The 18,493-nt window shown below is 37.9% G+C and overlaps 1 protein-coding gene across 2 annotated transcripts in view; it reads left to right on the top strand.

Moving 5' to 3' along the window:
- Window positions 1–18,493, top strand: part of LOC126354047 (DNA polymerase delta subunit 2) — a 123,725-nt gene that overhangs the window by 72,719 nt on the left and 32,513 nt on the right. For both annotated transcript variants that reach the window (XM_050003393.1, XM_050003392.1), the window contains exon 4: window positions 8,896–9,047. In XM_050003393.1, coding sequence (XP_049859350.1) covers window positions 8,896–9,047 — 152 coding nt within the window. The remainder of the gene's footprint in view (window positions 1–8,895; window positions 9,048–18,493) is intronic.

Raw genomic sequence — 18,493 nt, 5'->3', positions numbered from 1 at the left:
TGTAATTTTTTGAAATGAAGTGTGTTTTGCAGTACTACATTTTATTATAATTCCTGTAGGCCATTCCTTATAATAATGTTTGAATGTCGTACATTTGACTATTAGTGAAAGTTTTCGTTGTTATTCTCTGTAGTCATCAGAGAAATGCGAAATGTCTAATGAAAGACAAAAACAAACATTTTTCTGGCACCAGGCACACCGGACAGAGGAAGAATTGATGCAGTCAGGCACTTTGCAGTAACCACTTGTGGGGCGGCGGGTGGAAATTTATATGATTGAATGTGGAATGTCTTTCCCAACGATGCACCATATGTGGGGTGGTGTGTGGAAATGTTTGTTATTGAAATGTTCCTATGATTTATTTAATGCTGTTGTTTGCTGTTCTCAACACTGGCTCTCTAACTACAATATTGGCAACCAGAAAGTGATTAGCAAAACGTGACACCTGTAATTAGAATTCCTAGTGTCCACTTCAACTGAGAAACACACTTATAGCTACAGCTTATAACTCTGAGGAATTAAGAGATTGTCTGGGATTCATAATCAAAAACGATTCACTCTTAAAGGTTCACTATATTCTGAAAGTCACAGACCAAAAAGAATCCACACAATCCAACTACCAGAGCAGTTCAGAGTCCAATGCACTGATGCAACTATAACTGTTCAAATTAAATGTTTAAGTGAATGCTCGCCATAATTTGATGATTATGTTCATCAAACGTCACGCTAAATAATGGTAGAATGTCTGTCCCGCAGCGGCATGTGAAAATACGACATACGCAAACTGAAGATAGATCATTAAAGTCATCCCAGAATTAACACTTCACTCGAAAATGATTTCATGGTTACGCGTATCCCGAGAAACTTATTATGGCATCCAAGGCTGTTTATAGCAATGATACCGACGCGATGCGACTCCCGGCACAGATGGTGCGTTAATCAGTGTCTGGAGGGAACTGGGGCCTTTCTTTCTCGCGCAGCATTCTTATATATAAAGCCGTGGTGCGGACGGCTAAGAGAACGCCTGATTAAATCGGCTCTCCCGACTAGCCGCTGGGCTAGTAATGCACCACTTTAAGTTATCAAATAAATCATTTCTTCCTTTGCTGAAGGCTGATGAAGCTCTCAATTTAAATGTGCAATCAGCACACAGGTAAGTAATCATAATAAAAGTCTGACTTGGCTAAGTCCAATATTTTGGGCGAGAGAAGTAATTTAATTACTCTACACGCAGTAGACGAACTCTGAACTTGCCCTTTGGAGATACGATATCGCTCAATCTTGCTTCCTTAATTTTTAAGACAAAAACCAGAAAATCATGAATTTCAACTAAAATTTTAATTTATGAGATCCAGAATACTGTTTCTACTAAATTGTTATGCAACAGGAATCTAAATATAAATTTTTAAGTTTCTAGCTCTTTTCTGTTGCGCCAATGATTTTTACAGAAAAACGTCCAAATCTCGAAAATGGTTAAAGCTATTGAACTGATATTCAACACCTATTGGTTTAGTATTGCTCCTGACATGCTAGAAACGTTTCAGGTTATTTACTTGATTTTTTCAAGTATTGCGCAACATTTATGATGTCAGAGCTAGTTACAGCAGTCTAAGCTGGCACACAATGGAAAGACTGCTGTGAATTTTATACGGCGTGAGTAGGCTGCTTCCTACACACTAGTTTTATTTAGACACAAATGGTTCCGACCATTGTTCTGCATATTGCGCTGTGTACAAGGCATACTTGATCAAATTCATAAAGCTTGGTGAAGAAAACTGGTTACCCACAAATGAGTGGAGCTTAAGAATACTGTTCCTCTGATAAACCTGAAATTAGAGAGAGGTATCAGAAATTATGTTGTCTGATAATTTCCTGAAAAATGATTTCCACTGTCAAAAAAAATTCTTTATCGAGAGGTTGAATCACACTAGTAGTCCCAGGCAGCATCCACATTACATCTTCAGATTTTTCGTCGTCCTCCACAAAAACAGACATCATTATGTCCTGACCATGAATCCAACAAAAGCAATGAATTAGTATCTGCAGCTGGTAGGAATATGTTTCAAATGAATGGTGAAAATTATTCTTTTCCATTTTTCGAGATTTTGATAAGTAGATTACAAGATTTTTTCAAATAAGCAGTCCATTGTTTATTTTTGGTCCTAATTTGCGTTCAGGTTCTTGAAGAAAGATATACGGCTGCAGAAACAGTAAATCACTCATATTCACACCTATCACTGGCATTATCGTATATGACTGTGTCACTGCATTCGTTGACTGGAAAGCCGACTCCATTTTTTTTTCACCTTGAAATAATGAAGTGCAGTGTGCATGCAGTTCTTCCACGAAACTTGACTGATCAGCGTTAGAAACAGCAGTTGTGGGGATAACAGAAAGTTTTGTCTTTATGTCAGCTATGAATTTATCTGTAGCATTGTGTGCTCACTTGCAGCTGCTGTACACGTTTTGGTAATTTTACGACTTCCTAGTCTTTACAATTTCTTGAACCTGCATAGCCAAGTCGACGATGCCTGGAAATTAGCAATGTTCATGTCTGATGCAATTTGGAAGGCTGATTCTCGTAGATCTCCATTGGTAACGGTGTATAGTTCTCACGAGCAGTTCTAAATCTTTTGAACAGTTTTTCATTCAGATGGTTTCGGATTTATGTTTGGCGCATGTTTCTTATTTCATGTAATTCATTCTGCCATTTGTACAGTTCACGCTCCAATTTTACGAAACAAAAATGCCTTTGCACTTTGTGTAACTTCAAGTGATTTTTTCCTCCTTCATTTAACCAGTATTTCACTATCTTTTCTTTGTCGCTGAAAACTGTTGCAGTACTGTACGTGGGACTTTTTTTTAAAAAAAAAAAGGCTGGGAAGGTATTATTCTTCAGAACTGTTACAGGCACAACTGATGTCATCCGAACCACAATTCGTGGAATCATCACAGTTATTTCCTATCTCTTGTAATGTATCCCATTTCAAACGAAATGTCGATATCATTTGAATGAATATCAAGGAAATCGACTAACAAATGACACATAAGTATGTCCTCAGGAGAAATAGGTGATTTCGGCTGGAAACTAAGTTCTTATTATATCATCATTGCTAAATTGAATGTTGTGTGGATTCCACATTACTGTGAAACTGGAAGAAAAAAAAGATACTATTAGCTGGTATGCCTTATGAAACCACAATAAATATTAATTCAGCTTTATCTGTATTGTCAATACTTACCAATACTGGAAAAAGCAACTGATAATTTGTGATGGATGTTACTTGAGTGGCTAATTCGAGAGAATAGTAACTGTGTACTGTAGTGTCAGAGAAACTGTCAATGAATGATAGCCTGAAACGTCCTTTACAAATTACAATTGGGTTGTGTCATGTTTACGTTTTACAAATGTACCGCTGACCATGGCCCTGTGTGTGTATGGGTGCTTGCGTGCGTGCGTGCGTGCATGCGTGTGTGTGCGCGTGCCTTGTTGCACTTGCGAAGTCGCTATAGGGCCAGTAGGGTTGTGTATATTTCTACTGCTGCCTGATGCGCAATAAATTTGGCAATTTTCAGCTATTTTTTTAAATGTTTGCAATGTCTCTTGTCAGTTAAAAATTTGGCAGTGCATATCCTCCGGTGTCTTCTTCCTGAGTAAAAAAATTCATGGTAGGTTTCGATGTGTCTTATTGGACCATTCCCTTTTAAGACCCTGAAACCATGATAAAGTATACCAACTTCTGTTGTGTAAGACTTTTGTCAATAAAAGTATTTTATGATTGTGGTGGATTTGTTCACTGCGAAAATATTGTGGAGCAGGTCTGGATGTTGCACAAATAAAAATTTATGTTATATAAAGGGAGAATATTAATGATAAGATTTATTTCTTATTTAAATATTAATGTTGTCTCCAGAAAGACTGAGAATTAATGCAAGACTCTGTTTAACATAAATGGTGACTTAATTAAATTGGTATGACATTACCTCTCAATTTGTCCCTTTTAACATTGTGAAATGTATGCGTTTTGTAGTTAAAAAGGCTTCATATGTTGTTTATTAAGCAAATATTAAATATTTATTGTCTTTGTCTGTCAGTCAGTCAGATAAATTTCTTCTATTGTGCTGAAATGTGTACTGGGGTTGGGGTTGGGTAGAGTCATGGATGCGTAAGATAAGTAGGGGTTGGGCCGGTGCTACTCCATTTACGGAATTCTCAACCTTAGCAAACAGTTTTCATAACTGTTACTTATTCTTTATGTTTTCTGCTTTGCTTGTTATTTCTCGTATTTTGAAATGAGTGAAGAGGCTACATTAGGTGCATTATCGGATTCATGTACACCCCCCACAACTCATGAAAGGAATTTTTTTTATTCAATGTTGGATGCCCAACATGCTTCAGTGTTCTGGAGTGCTGTGAGGTGAAAAAGAAGTGCATGAAAGTCCTACACCGTACAACTATAAAAGAATTGTCACTTACATCGAGAAAAGCCTGGGGAAACAAGCCAGATTATGAAGTTTGCTAGGTGTCTTCCTTGTGGAAAACCTTGGACTACTGGGAAGAAAAAATCTGTTATAGTTATAATTTGTGCTGTATTGTTGTTTTTATTTAACAAGCCTTTCATCTAAGCAGCTACTAGATCCGAATTCCACTGCTGCATGAGGAGGTAAAATGGAGATGGGGCAGTATGTCTTTAAAAAAGTTACTGAAATTAATGTGGTTTTTGTAGTAGCTGGTACTTAATAAAATCAATTTATTGTTAGAATATAGTGAAATTGTACTATGGTAGTCCTTTATTATTGTAGTTCAAATCAAAACAAGCTGTTAGACATTTAACACAAATGGGGAGATTCAGACCTACTTATATGTACGTACTATCCTGTAAGATGCCAGAGCTTTATGCCCTGTGATAGGATTTTTTGTGTAAAACAAGTTTTGGGGTGATATGATCACATTTATTTGCCAGACCATAGCAAAACAATCATTCACAATACCAGAAAATGTGAACTGACTGTGGAACTTGCAGAAGTCAAAACTGGAGATGTAATATATTTCATGTAGAGATGACCAGGGTATTTTGTAAAACTATCAAAAACCCTTGAACAGTAAACACTCTCATATGTAAGAAAAAGCATGCAGCAAGTTGTCACACTTCATTGACAGCAGTTAAGTTTACACACAAGCAGAAAAGTCACTATTCAGGAAAGCAGGAAAACAGATTTAAGTGAGATCATCCAGTGCATATCAGAAAGCTGTAAGTAGTGTTACCAGGAGTGATGAATATGATCTACTGCCAGTGTCGTATTAGATTAAGAAAATTTATGATTACTGCAAGGATATGAGTGAGTATGAAAATCTTTAATGAAAATGTATTGAGCTTATTTCCTCTAATGTATATAGAAGAATATTGGATATAATAGAGGGAAATATTCCACATGCGAAAAATACATCTAAAAACAAAGATGATGTGACTTAACAAACAAAAGCGCTGGCAGGTCGATAGACACACAAACATACACACAAAATTCAAGCTTTCGCAACCAACGGTTGCTTCCTCAGGAAAGAAGGAAGGAGAGGGAAAGACGAAAGGATGTGGGTTTTAAGGGAGAGGGTAAGGAGTCATACCAATCCCGGGGGCAGAAAGACTTACCTTAGGGGAAAAAAAGGACAGGTATACACTCGCGCGCGCTCTCACACACTCACACACACACACACACACACACACACACACACACACACACACACACACACACACACACGCGCGCGCGGATGGATATGTGTGTGTGTGTGTGCAAGTGTATACCTGTCCTTTTTTCCCCCTAAGGTAAGTCTTTCCACTCCCGGGATTGGAATGACTCCTTACCCTCTCCCTTAAAACCCACATCCTTTCGTCTTTCCCTCTCCTTCCTTCTTTCCTGAGGAAGGAACCGTTGGTTGCGAAAGCTTGAATTTTGTGTTTGTTTGTGTGTGTCTATCGACCTGCCAGCGCTTTTGTTTGGTAAGTCACATCATCTTTGTTTTTAGATATAAAAGAATATTGGAATAGTTATGTAGCATTTTAGTATAACCTGTGTCCAAATGGTTTTTTTTTTCCACAGCTTTAGTAGAAAAGAAACATATTCCAATGTAACTGGAAGTAATGCACTGGAGTACTTTATGCCAAAGAATTTCTTTAACATTTTAGTGAATGAATGAGGACGACTTTTACAAAAGTGAAATTGCCAGCTTCTCATGTGGTAAACCATTTTTCCAGCAAATAATATATTGTCTCGTGAAAAATAAGGATTTTGGAATGAAGCCCTTTTCCCACTCTCTAATTCAATTAGTGTGACAGTTTTAGCTGTGATTATACAAAATGTTTTTGTGATCATTATCAATGTGTCACTTTCGCTTTTGCAGAAGCGTAAAACACTAATATAAGTGTGTCACATGAGAAAAAGCTGGGGCTTGCTCCCCTGCATCACTGCTCTCTTCGCTATGATCTAACTCCTTGCTGTGCCCGCTCCCCTCGCGCTCTCCTTTCTCCCTCCCTCTGACTGTCCCCTTCCCTTTTGTTCTCCCTCCTTCTCTCCTTCCCTTTCTTCTTTTTGTCTTGTATTTGAGTTAATGCTCACAACTTGATTTCCTATTCCAGCAGTGTGTGAGGGGGGACCCAAAGGTAGGGTAGAATTTCTTTCCTGGTTGTGGAAAAGGGTAGTGACTGAGTCATGTGATAAGTCATCAGCTAAGCACTTCTAACGGCCTCCATTTTGAAACAGCTGATGTACCATCAACCATGATTTTTTTTGGGGGGGGGGGGGGGGAGGGGGTTTGGTTATTTTTCTAACACATTATTCAAAGTATATGGTGATTTTTGTATTTCCACAATCAGCTACACTTTTAGATCCAGTGAGTTAGGTGGATGCAGAAAGCTGCTGCAGTTTTGTTTTTAGCCTAATACTGTCTTGCATCAAAGGTGGTACAACTAGAAGAATTGTCACAGAGGAGGAGCCATTCCTTTAGTTGCCTCAATGCTGTCTTTTTTCCTCACCGTTATTCTAAGTCATTTTAGTATTTGAAGGTAATAGTGATGGTTGCCTATGGTATCTTGGGGGAGGGGGTGGGTAAATACATAGTAAACTAACCTATTAATGTAAATAAATAATGTAAAACTGTAGATACAAAACAGAAATTATTTCTTTTGCCTCTTTGCAGAATGGCACAGTGTCTATGAATCACTGTTGACTTGGGGTCTTGTGTAAACAGATGCTGATAAAAGATGCACAGATGCACTAATACAACTGAATTGTTAATCCATATGAAATTAATAAATGTATGTATAGTTGTATTATTTTGCTGGCTTGATTTTGCCCTGGCTGATTGTATACAAAATGCTATATTGTAACAGCATATTACTGATGGAGAAAAGTAATCTGAGAGCAAGGTAGGTAGGTAGTTAGTTAAGTGTTCCGTTGATCACTCTCACGGCAACAGTTGCGATGTGGAATGTGTCGAGTGCATAAGAAATGCGCACATGAATCAAGGGTTTCAGGATTATTATTATTATTATTATTATTATTAGCTTAAACTTTTTAATACCTATCCCATTCCCTTAAGTGGCACAAAATGCGTGTGTATTACCTACAGATCTATTTACTCCTGTTTAGGAATTCATCTATGGTATAGAAGGAGTTGTCAAGGAGATAGGATTTCAATCTAGTTTTGAAACTATTACTGCTGTCTGCCAGGCATTTTATTTCAAGTGGTAAGTTATCAAAAAAATTTTCAGGAGCATATTTTACCCCTCTCTTTGCCAAAGATAAGTTAAGTAGAGGATAGTGTAAGTCCATCTTTCTTCTGGTATTATAATAATGAATGTGACTGTTGTTTTTAAACCGGTCCAAGTTATTGAGAACAAATTTCATTACTGAGTAAATGTGTTGTGAGACTTCCTAACCTTTTAAACAGACGCATACAAGATGTACGACTATGAGCCTCACACATTATTCTAACCACTTTCTATTGAGCAGAGAAGACTTTTCTTCTGAGCGTTGAGTTACCGCAAATTATTATTACATATGACATCAGAGTGTAAATGTCTGCAAAGTATGTTAGCTTACTAATTTCTATTTCCTCAAAATTGGCAATTATTCTGATTGCAAAAGTAGTTGAAAATATGAAACTGCTTGTGTGAGAGAGTTGATTTAAGTGCTAAATACAAAATTGCATAATTAAAATGAGTTTTTGTTCCGTATTTGTGAAATAACCAGTATCAACATTCTTCTTGTCATTTAAGACAAATATTTATTTAGTTATGTTTTGTGGTAAACAGTGCCAAAAGCAATAATGAAAAATTGCATAATTTAAGAACAGTTTGTGAAATACTTTGGTTCTACCCCTCTCTTCCAATACTGGTAACATTTTTCTTGCTGGAGGAAATGTGGATAAGTGATGAAATGAGAAGCATATTAGTCATTATTGTTGTGCAAGGTAAGAAATAACTGTTATAAAAAAGATTAAGGAAAAGAGTAAAGGTTGCTTTCAAATATATATTTTTGTGAAGTAACCTTCTACGTTTTCTGAAAAACATGTTGCTTGACAGAGAACTGAGTGGAATTCTACTGTTGCAAAAGTTTTTGCTGTAATTTGATGGGATGGTAGGATGAGTTGGAGACATTTAAACTGTGTAAATTGTTTAGTTGAAAATTAATTCTTCAATGCTTTCCCATTTCACATATGTAATTTTTGTATGGAAAGTATGCAATGTGTTTAATTTACTTTGAGGATGATAATAAAATTTGCTGTGCATATTTAAACCAGTATTTGTATCTTAACCTGTAAAGATTGACAGTATTGTAACATCGAAAGGGGCAATGTAATTGTAACTTAATGATTAAAGAGAAATATCCTACTTCTAGGTTTCTGGTAATTGTGAGTGGGTTAGGCCTGTCAACTGCATCAGATGAATGTCTTCTGGCTCTTCAACTTTTTGTGGACTGGCTTGGTGGTCTTCTGGGAGACACTGGAGAACAACAGCGAATGGCATCTGCAGTGAGAGTTATTATTGCTGGTGAGTTTTCACACCACAACTGTCTTATTTTTTCTGCATGTAGCATCTACTTACATGTTTAGAGTAGCTATGCTCCTATTGGCAATTGTTGCCGTGGATAAAAAAAGTTATTCTGAGCAGTACATCTCTGATTTTCACATCCCACTCTAAAATCTGGTAGCATATAATTTTAACCAAGTAAAAAGCTTTGTATGGTAAAAATATTTATGCCCAATAACAACCCTAAGACTGTGTTTGACAATCAGAGTACTTATGTCTCTCTTCTACGGTTTTTAGAATTGGATCATTCCATGTCAAATCGCCTTCACCTGCTGTCGCAGGTGTATATTTGCTTTTATTTATGACATGACGTTTTGCAATTTTTTTTCCTCTGACTAAAATTTCTTTTTATATTGAATTTTCGATGTTCTGATAATTTACTGCTGCGAGAATGACCATGACTACGTACTTCCATACTGTGACTATATACTTTCATACAGACGTAGTCGTTGAACTGGTGTTTGAAGGTTTTGATTTGAATTTTTTTTTTTCTTCCGAAATTAAGGTAGTTGTATAGTTAACAGAAATGCAGTCATCTGAGCAGTAAAGTTAAGAAAAGAAAAGACAAAAAATGGTACCGTATGTAACAAGCCAATTTCTGGAAAAAAATAAAAGTGTGTTGAAAAACTCTTATAACGCATTTCTTCAACCTGCTGGGAATTTGATTTTGGTCTTAAATAATTCCAAGTTGTAGGTTTTCTAATAAAACAAAAAAGGGCATTCTGTGAATGGCCACATAAATAAAAGAAATTTTTGGACTGATGAAAAAAGGATCATTCCAAGTAAGTTCATCCAAGCTTGATACCCACTGTCTCCAATTTTCATGAAACATTTTGTGCTTGTTACTTTTGGCATGGTAACCAGTTTAAAAATTTCTTTCACATGTTACATATAATTTTTTAGGGAAAAAATTGTAAAAGTTTTCCAAAACGTATACGGGGTAGGTAAGAATTAACACCCGACAAAAAATTATCTACAACTTTTTTAATACTTCAGCAATTATCATGGGACTGAAAACATTTGTTACGCATTGCTAAAGTACGCATTGCTACATAATCACCACCATTATCTATCAGTTCCCGTAAACGGATGTGGATGTTTGCTACAGACTTCTAAGAACTTGGTGAATTTGTTCCTCCAATTCATCAAGACTTTTTGGTTGTAGTTGTAGTTGTCTCATGTGGATGTGATACTGTGAACATAATTTTCAAGCATGTCAAGGTGCCATTCTGCATTCATTATGTCCCGAATGAGAGTGGACCCACAATTTCTGTAGATGTCATACTGCACCACAGTGTGACCTTTGGGCAGTGTTGGCTTCATTCTGCAACCATCCTAGGATCCTTTGTTGGCCAATAACAACAATTATGCCAGTTAACAACCTTCCCCGACAATAAACACAGCTTCATCAGCCCACAGGATATTACCAAAAATAGCGGACCAGTCTTCATACTAAGAGAGTATCATCACTCCGTATTCCAACTGATGAACACAGTCTTCCGGTGATAATTCCTGACAGTAATATGGTTTCCATGGATGAAAATTCAACTCTCTGTTCAGAAGTGTTTTGACTGTGTGTCAGGTGAAACCATTTTCACAAGGTGCCTGTCTTTGTGATTTTTGAGGAGTTAAGAGTGAACATTTTCTGAACACAGAATGGAATTTTCACTCTGCAGCAGTGTGTGCACTGATATGAAACTTCTTCACAGATCAAAACTGTGTGCTGGACCGTGACTCGAACTCAGGACCTTTGCCTTTCGCGGGCACGTCCAGGAAGTTCCATTTCCTGAACCATTTGCATGTTTTTCTCTGTCCTGCATGTTGAGGTTGACCACTTCTTGTAACATCTTACACACACAACCTGTGTCCATTACCTTAGAATGATAATTCGTTATGGTCTTTGCACAAGGTCCTTTCATACTTCAGCACCATCTCTGTACTTGTACCCGGATCACCATACTTAGTATCCAGATGCCAGCTGGCCCCACTTATGCAAGGTGGCTCACCATTGATCTCTACAATGACATAATTGTAATAAATTTTACCACTGTAAGGAACAAACTGTTGTTCGTTTCATGAAAATTAGTAAAGTATGAAAAGTTATAAGAATTTATCAATAGGGAGTTAATTCTCAACCAACCCATATAAAAGCCTTGGCTGAAGCTTCCCATTTGGATTGCATTACTTTAGGGGGAAAAAACTTGGCTTATTTTTAACCTTTCACTGTCAAATTTTTCCAGATATGAGAAAAATGGCGTATCTTCATGAGGAGGGAGAGGGGGGGGGGGGTTAATAACTCTGTTGAATTCTGGGAATATAGAAATCTAATTCATATGGCTCAAACAGTGATTTCTTAAATATGTAAAATGATTTCAGGCAAAACTGTTATCAGGTCATTCTTTATTTTTAGTTGAAAGTCAAGTATGATATATGATTACAGACAAAAAAAAAAAAAAAAAATCACAGTTATTTCGGTGGTTTCTAAGGTGACCATTTGAGAATTTAATCATATTTGGTACATGGATACCTACATGTCTTAATAGTAAAACTGCCAAATAGCACTGTCCTAACTCCAGTATGAAGGCTCAAGGGTGTTTACATGGTCATTAATCAGGCACCAGTTTCCCTGTTTTCTGACACCTACTACAGACCTAAATTTTTTTGTGCATTTAGTATGTAGGCCACTAAATTGATATGATGTATAAAAAGCAAGATACATAATTCAGATTTCTTCTAAAAAATATTGAAAAAGACACTTTTCCTTGTTGTGCTTTAAATTTGTGATTTAAAAAAAAAAAAATCATAACTTTGCACAGAATAATAGTACAGACCTCATCTTGTGCACTGAAACTCGTTAGTGCTAGTATTAAGTATAAATAATAATGAGAACCATTTGACATTGCAGTTAGTAGTTCTTACCTTGCACTTAAAGATGAATCCATTAAAAAAAATAATAATTTGATGAATTTCTAAGTTGGGGGGCTGATGCAACCAGTTGAATCATAAGTTGATTTTTCTCTGAAATTCTTACATATCTGTTAGCAGTCATAGGTGAAAAGAAGAATACCCTAACTAACTTTATTCATTGGCAAAGAATAAAATGAAAATGCCACTTACACATGTGATTCATATTCAACACTTCATGGCATTGGTAAGTAAAAACCGAGTGTATTACTTGAAAATTTTTTCCTGATATATATGTGGTTCACCTGTAAGTCGGAACTGTAAACAGGTGAGAGCTGAAAACAGTTATCAATCATTTTTCTTGACGTTTGACGTATATGTTGTATTTCACTGTTAATTGTCTTTTCAGTGTACAGAAATACAAGAGGCAGCTTGGATGCACAAATGAAGGGATATATCCTTATTCTGTTACTGGAAATTGAAAAGATAACTTAAGTAAAATGTGAGAAAGGTGCAAGCAATAATGAGAATCATTAATAACTTTAAATATATGTACTGGTACATAAAACAAATATGAAAATTCCCCAAAGAACAGTTTCATAAAAAAAAAAATTAAAATATGAAGAACGTAACTGTATCTTTAAAACTCTTGCACCTTTGTTATAATTTCGTTTTGTGTGGCATCTTGTTACAAAAACTAAATGAGTTCACTTAATGATGAGAGATATGATTTTTTCATAATACCTGTTCTCAACTTTATACAACTGCACACTTTGTCTTTGTAATGAGGGGACATGCGCCTCAAATGTAACACTGGAGAAGGGGGCCTGAACAGCGCCATTCCTCAGAGGGCCCAAACAGCAACTTTCCTCACAGGCCATGAAAGGAATTGTGATTCAGCAGCAGGCATACAGTTAATCTCAATGCCTTTAAATTCAAATGATGCCTGGGAAATATGTCCTATGTACCATTCCTATGTATCGTATTTGAAATCCATATACAGCCAGACGTGCAGCTGTGTCTACAAAGCTTTTTCTTGAGCTTCCATAACAACAGTGGTCCCATTTGCATATGTTCCGTTCATTAGAAAAGTGTTAGTAGCAATGCCTAGAAATGTATAGTTTGATTGTGTTTATGGAACTGTCCTCATTGTACTTTCCCCTTCTTTCAAGAGACTTTCGTACAAGTTGACCTTCTGTGAAGAAACAAAGAACTTAGTAACATCCTGTATTTCATGGTATATTTTATGCACAACTTTTTTTAAATTAACAAAAGTAAATCTTTTCTGCATGTGAATTTTCATGTTATTTGTCATGGTGGAAACATAATCTTTTATCCCTTCCACAAAGTCTCTAACAATCATCATTTTCGTAAAATAGCGTTCTGGAGCAGCAATTGATTCACTACTCTCTCTCGTTTTTCTTACTACAAGTACTATGTGCTCTGTAACACCAGCAGTAAATGCTACTCTGGCAATGCTCCATGAAGTTGAAGCAAGTGATAAAATTTTAATCTGTTTGTTGTGAATTGAATTCCACATTTCTGAGTGAGGAGCTCCATTACATTGGAAAAATGGTCATCTATTGACATGGTCAGTCCACACAATACAATTTAAAGGTGTTGAGATTAACTACATGCCTACTGCTAAAGCACAATTCATTCCACGGCCCAGTAGGAATGATGCTGTTTGGGTCCTCTTCTCTGTGTTCCGTGTTACATGTAATACATGCATATACATTGACAAAAATGATTAGACATGCATTGGCCCCCAACAAATCTCTTTTGTAGTTGTATACGATATAGTTGATACTTTGCCATCATCATCAGCACAAAGACAAAATCCGTTGTTGTATAAACTTGACAGCAGCTGCTGTGAAAATGTCATATCCTTCACCATTAAGTGAACTCGTCTAGTTTTTGTGTCAAAATGTCAAGGAAAACAAAATTATATGCAAGGTGGAAGAATTTCAAAGATACGGGTGTTTTTTTTCTTTCTTTTTTCTTTCTTTCTTTTTTTTTTCTTTTTTTTTCCGAATTGATCTTTCAGAATTTTTATATACGTTTTATATACCAGTATACATTTAAATTAATGACGATGTAAATAAAACAGAAAGAAACTTCCACATGGGAAAAATATATTAAAAATAAAGATTCCAAGACTTACCAAGCGGGAAAGCGCCGGCAGACAGGCACATGATCAAAACACACAAACACACACACAGAATTACAAGCTTTCGCAACTGGCAGTTGCTTCGTCAGGAAGGAAGGAAGGAGAGGGAAAAATGAAAGGGTGTGGGTTTTAAGGGAGAGGGTAAGGAGTGCGCGAGTGTACACCTGTCCTTTTTTTCCCCTAAGGGAAGTCTTTCCGCTCCCGGGATTGGAATGACTCCTTACCCTCTCCCTTAAAACCCACACCCTTTCATTTTTCCCTCTCCTTCCTTCCTTCCTGACGAAGCAACTGCCAGTTGCGAAAGCTTGTAATTCTGTGTGTGTGTTTGTGTGTTTTGTTCATGTGCCTGTCTGCCGGCGCTTTCCCGCTTGGTAAGTCTTGGAATCTTTATTTTTAATATAGTATACATTTAAAGTTATTAATATTTCTTATTGTTGCTTGCATCTTTGCTCACGTTTTACTTAAGTTATCTTTTCAATTTACAATAACAGAATGAGGATATATCTCTTAATTTGTGCACCCAAGCTGCCTGTTGTAATTCTTTACACTGAAAAGACAATTAACAGCAAAATATAAAGTATACATTGAGAAAAATGATTGATAACTGTTTTCAGCTCTTACCTGTTTACAGCTCCGGCTTACAGATGAACCTCACATGTATTAGGAATTTTTTTTTCAAAGAATACATATGGTTTTTACTTACCAGTGCCGTTTAGTGTTGAATGTGAATGGCATGCGTAAGTTGCATTTTCATTTTATTCTTTGCCAATGAATAAAGTTAGGGTATTCTTCTTTTCACCTATGATTGCTTATACAAATAAAATAGAGAGAAACACTCCACGTGGAAAAAAGATATCTAAAAACAAAGATGATGTGACTTACCAAACAAAAATGCGGGCCGGTCGATAGACACACAAAATTCGAGCTTTCGCAACTGGCGGTTGGTTCGTCAGGAAAGAGGGAAGGAGAGGGAAAGATGAAAGGATGTGGGTTTCAAGGGAGAGGGTAAGGAGTCATTCCAATACCGGGAGCAGAAAGACTTACCTTAGGGGGGAAAAAGGATATGTATATACTCGTGCAAACACACACACACACACACATATATATATATATATATATATATATATATATATATATATGTAAAACAGAAAGAAACTTCCACATGGGAAAAATATATTAAAAACAAAGATTCCAAGACTTACCAAGCGGGAAAGCGCCGGCAGACAGGCACATGAACAAAACACACAAACACACACACAGAATTCGAGCTTTCGCAACTGGCAGTTGCTTCGTCAGGAAGCATGTCTAATCCTTCCTGACGAGGCAACTGCCAGTTGCGAAAGCTCGAATTCTGTGTGTGTGTTTGTGTGTTTTGTTCATGTGCCTGTCTGCCGGCGCTTTCCCGCTTGGTAAGTCTTGGAATCTTTGTTTTTAATAAATATATATATATATATATATATATATATATATATATATATATATATATATATATATATATATATAAGCAGACATATTTAAAGGCAAAGAGTTTGCGCAGAGATGTCAGTTGAGGCAGAAGTGCAGAGGCAAAGATAATGTTGAATGACAGGTGAGGTATGAGTGGCGGCAACTTGAAATTAGCGGAGATTGAGGCCTGGTGGATAATGAGAAGAGAGGATATATTGAAGGGCAAGTTGCCATCTCCGGAGTTTGGATAGGTTGGTGTTCGTGGGAAGTATCCAGATAACCCGGATGGTGTAACACTGTGCCAAGATGTGCTGGCTGTGCACCAAGGCATGTTTAGCCATAGGGTGATCCTCATTACCAACAAACACTGTCTGCCTGTGTCCATTCATGCGAATGGACAGTTTGTTACAAAGGTTAGGTGGACGGCGGAAAGACACTCTTGGTGGAGTGGGGAGGATTTCATGAAGGACGGATCTCATTTCGGGGCAGGATTTTAGGAAGTCGTATCCCTGCTGGAGAGCCACATTCAGAGTCTGATCCAGTCCCGGAAGTATCCTGTCACAAGTGGGGCACTTTTGTGGTTCTTCTGTGGGAAGTTCTGGGTTTGAGGGGATGAGGAAGTGGCTCTGGTTATTTGCTTCTGTACCAGGTCGGGAGGGTAGTTGCGGGATGTGAAAGCTGTTTTCAGGTTGTTGGTGTAATGTTTCAAGGATTCCTGACTGTAGCAGATTTGTTTGCCACGAAGACCTAGGCTGTAGGGAAGGACCGTTTGATGTGGAATGGGTGGCAGCTGTCATAATGGAGGTACTGTTGCTTGTTGGTGGATTGGTTGTGGACGGACGTGTGAAGCTGGCCATTGGACAGATGGAGGTCGACGTCAAGGAAAGTGGCATGGGTTTTGGAGTAGGACCAGGTGAATCTGATGGAACCAAAGGAGTTGAGGTTGGAGAGGAAATTCTGGAGTTCTTCTTCACTGTGAGTCCAGATCATGAAGATGTCATCAATAAATCTGTACCAAACTTTGGGTTGGCAGGCCTGGGTAAACAAGACGGCTTCCTCTAAGCGACCCATGAATAGGTTGGCGTACGTTGGGGCCATCCTGGTACTCATGTCTGTTCCCTTTAATTGTTGGTATGTCTGGCCTTCAAAAGTGAAGAAGTTGTGGGTCAGGATGAAGCTGGCTAAGAGGTTTTAGGTAGGGTGGCAGGTGATCGGCATGAAAGGAAGTGCTCCATCGCAGCGAGGCCCTGGACGTGCGGGATATTTGTGTACAAGGAAGTGGCATCAATGGTAACATGGAGGGTTTTCGGGGGTAACAAATTGGGTAAGGATTCCAGGCATTCGAGAAAGTGGTTGGTGTCTTTGATGAAGGATGGGAGACTGCATGTAATGGGTTGAAGGTGTTGATCTACGTAGGCAGAGATACGTTCTGTGGGGGCTTGGTAACCAGATACAATGGGGCGGCCGGGATGATTGGGTTTGTGAATTTTAGGAAGAAAGTAGAAGGTAGGGGTACGGGGTGTTGGTGGGGTCAGGTGAAAGGTTTTGTAGGGGGCCTAAGGTTCTGAGAATTCCTTGATGCTCCGCCTGGACATCAGGAATGGGATTATCTTGGCAAACTTTGTATGTGGTGTTGTCTGAAAGCTGACACAGTCCCTCAGCCACATACTCCCGATGATCAAGTACCACGGTCGTGGAACCCTTGTCCGCCGGAAGAATGACGATAGATCGGTCAGCCTTCAGATCGCGGATAGATTGGGCTTCAGCAGTGGTGATGTTGGGAGTAAGATTAAGGTTTTTTTAAGGAGGATTGAGAGGCAAAGCTGGAAGTCAGAAACTGCTGGAAGGTTGGGAGAGGGTGATTTTTGAGGAAGGTGGGTCCTGCTGTGCCGGAGGACGGAGCTGTTCCAGGCAGGTTTCGATTTGGATAGTGTCTTGGGGAGTTGGATCATTAGGAGTAGGATTAGGATCATTTCTCTTCATGGCAAAGTGATATTTCCAGCTGAGAGTATGAGTGTAGGACAGTACTTCTTCAGCTTGTCAGTGTTTCCAGCTGTTCCTCCCCATTTTGATTGTGTGGAGTACTTCCTCATTCTATATCTTATAGTCCATCTAGTTTTCAACTTTCTTGTATGGCATCTAATGTCAAACATGTAAGTTCCCTTCATTTCCAGTTTTCTTGTAGCCTAGGGCAGGGTGGACTGCACCATACAATCTTAAGCTCCAAATATACTTTCTGAAAAATTCTTTCTCAAATTAATGCCAGGACTGCCCTCCTTGCCTGTGCTAGTCCGCATTTTATGTCCTCCTCGCTTCTTCTTCTTCTTTTTCCCCGCCTCCAAGGTAGGAGAATTCTTTCACGTCATCTACTTCATTGTCACCTATTTGAATGTTAAATTTATCATTAATCTCATTTCTGCTACTCCCTGTTACTTTCATCTTTCATCAGTTCAATCTCAATCCATATTCTGTACTCATTAAACTGTTTATTCGATTCAGCAGGTCCTGTAATTCTTCTTCACTCTCTTTGAGGATATTAATGTCATCAACGAATAATTTTCAGTGATACCCTTTCACCCTGTACTTAATCCCACTCTTGAACCTGCCTTTGTTTCTGTCATTCTTCACTAACATATCAGTTGAATGGTAGGGGTGAAAAAAAAAAAATCGTCTGTGTCTTACACTCTTTTTAATTGAAGCACTTTATTCTTCGTCTTCCATTTTTATTATTCCCTGTTGGTTCCTGGGGTCAGTTACATCGCATGATGACACTGACAGAACCACAGGCACATAGACACTGGCAACAGAGCATTCACAATGTTGGCACAAGTACAGTGTATATCCACCTTTCGCAGCAATGCAGGCTGCTATTCTCCCATGGAGATGA

This window comes from Schistocerca gregaria, chromosome 3 (assembly GCF_023897955.1).
Source record: "Schistocerca gregaria isolate iqSchGreg1 chromosome 3, iqSchGreg1.2, whole genome shotgun sequence".
NCBI lineage: Eukaryota > Metazoa > Arthropoda > Insecta > Orthoptera > Acrididae > Schistocerca > Schistocerca gregaria.
Note: the sequence above shows the minus strand (reverse complement) of the source record. Positions and strands in the feature narration are given on the sequence as shown.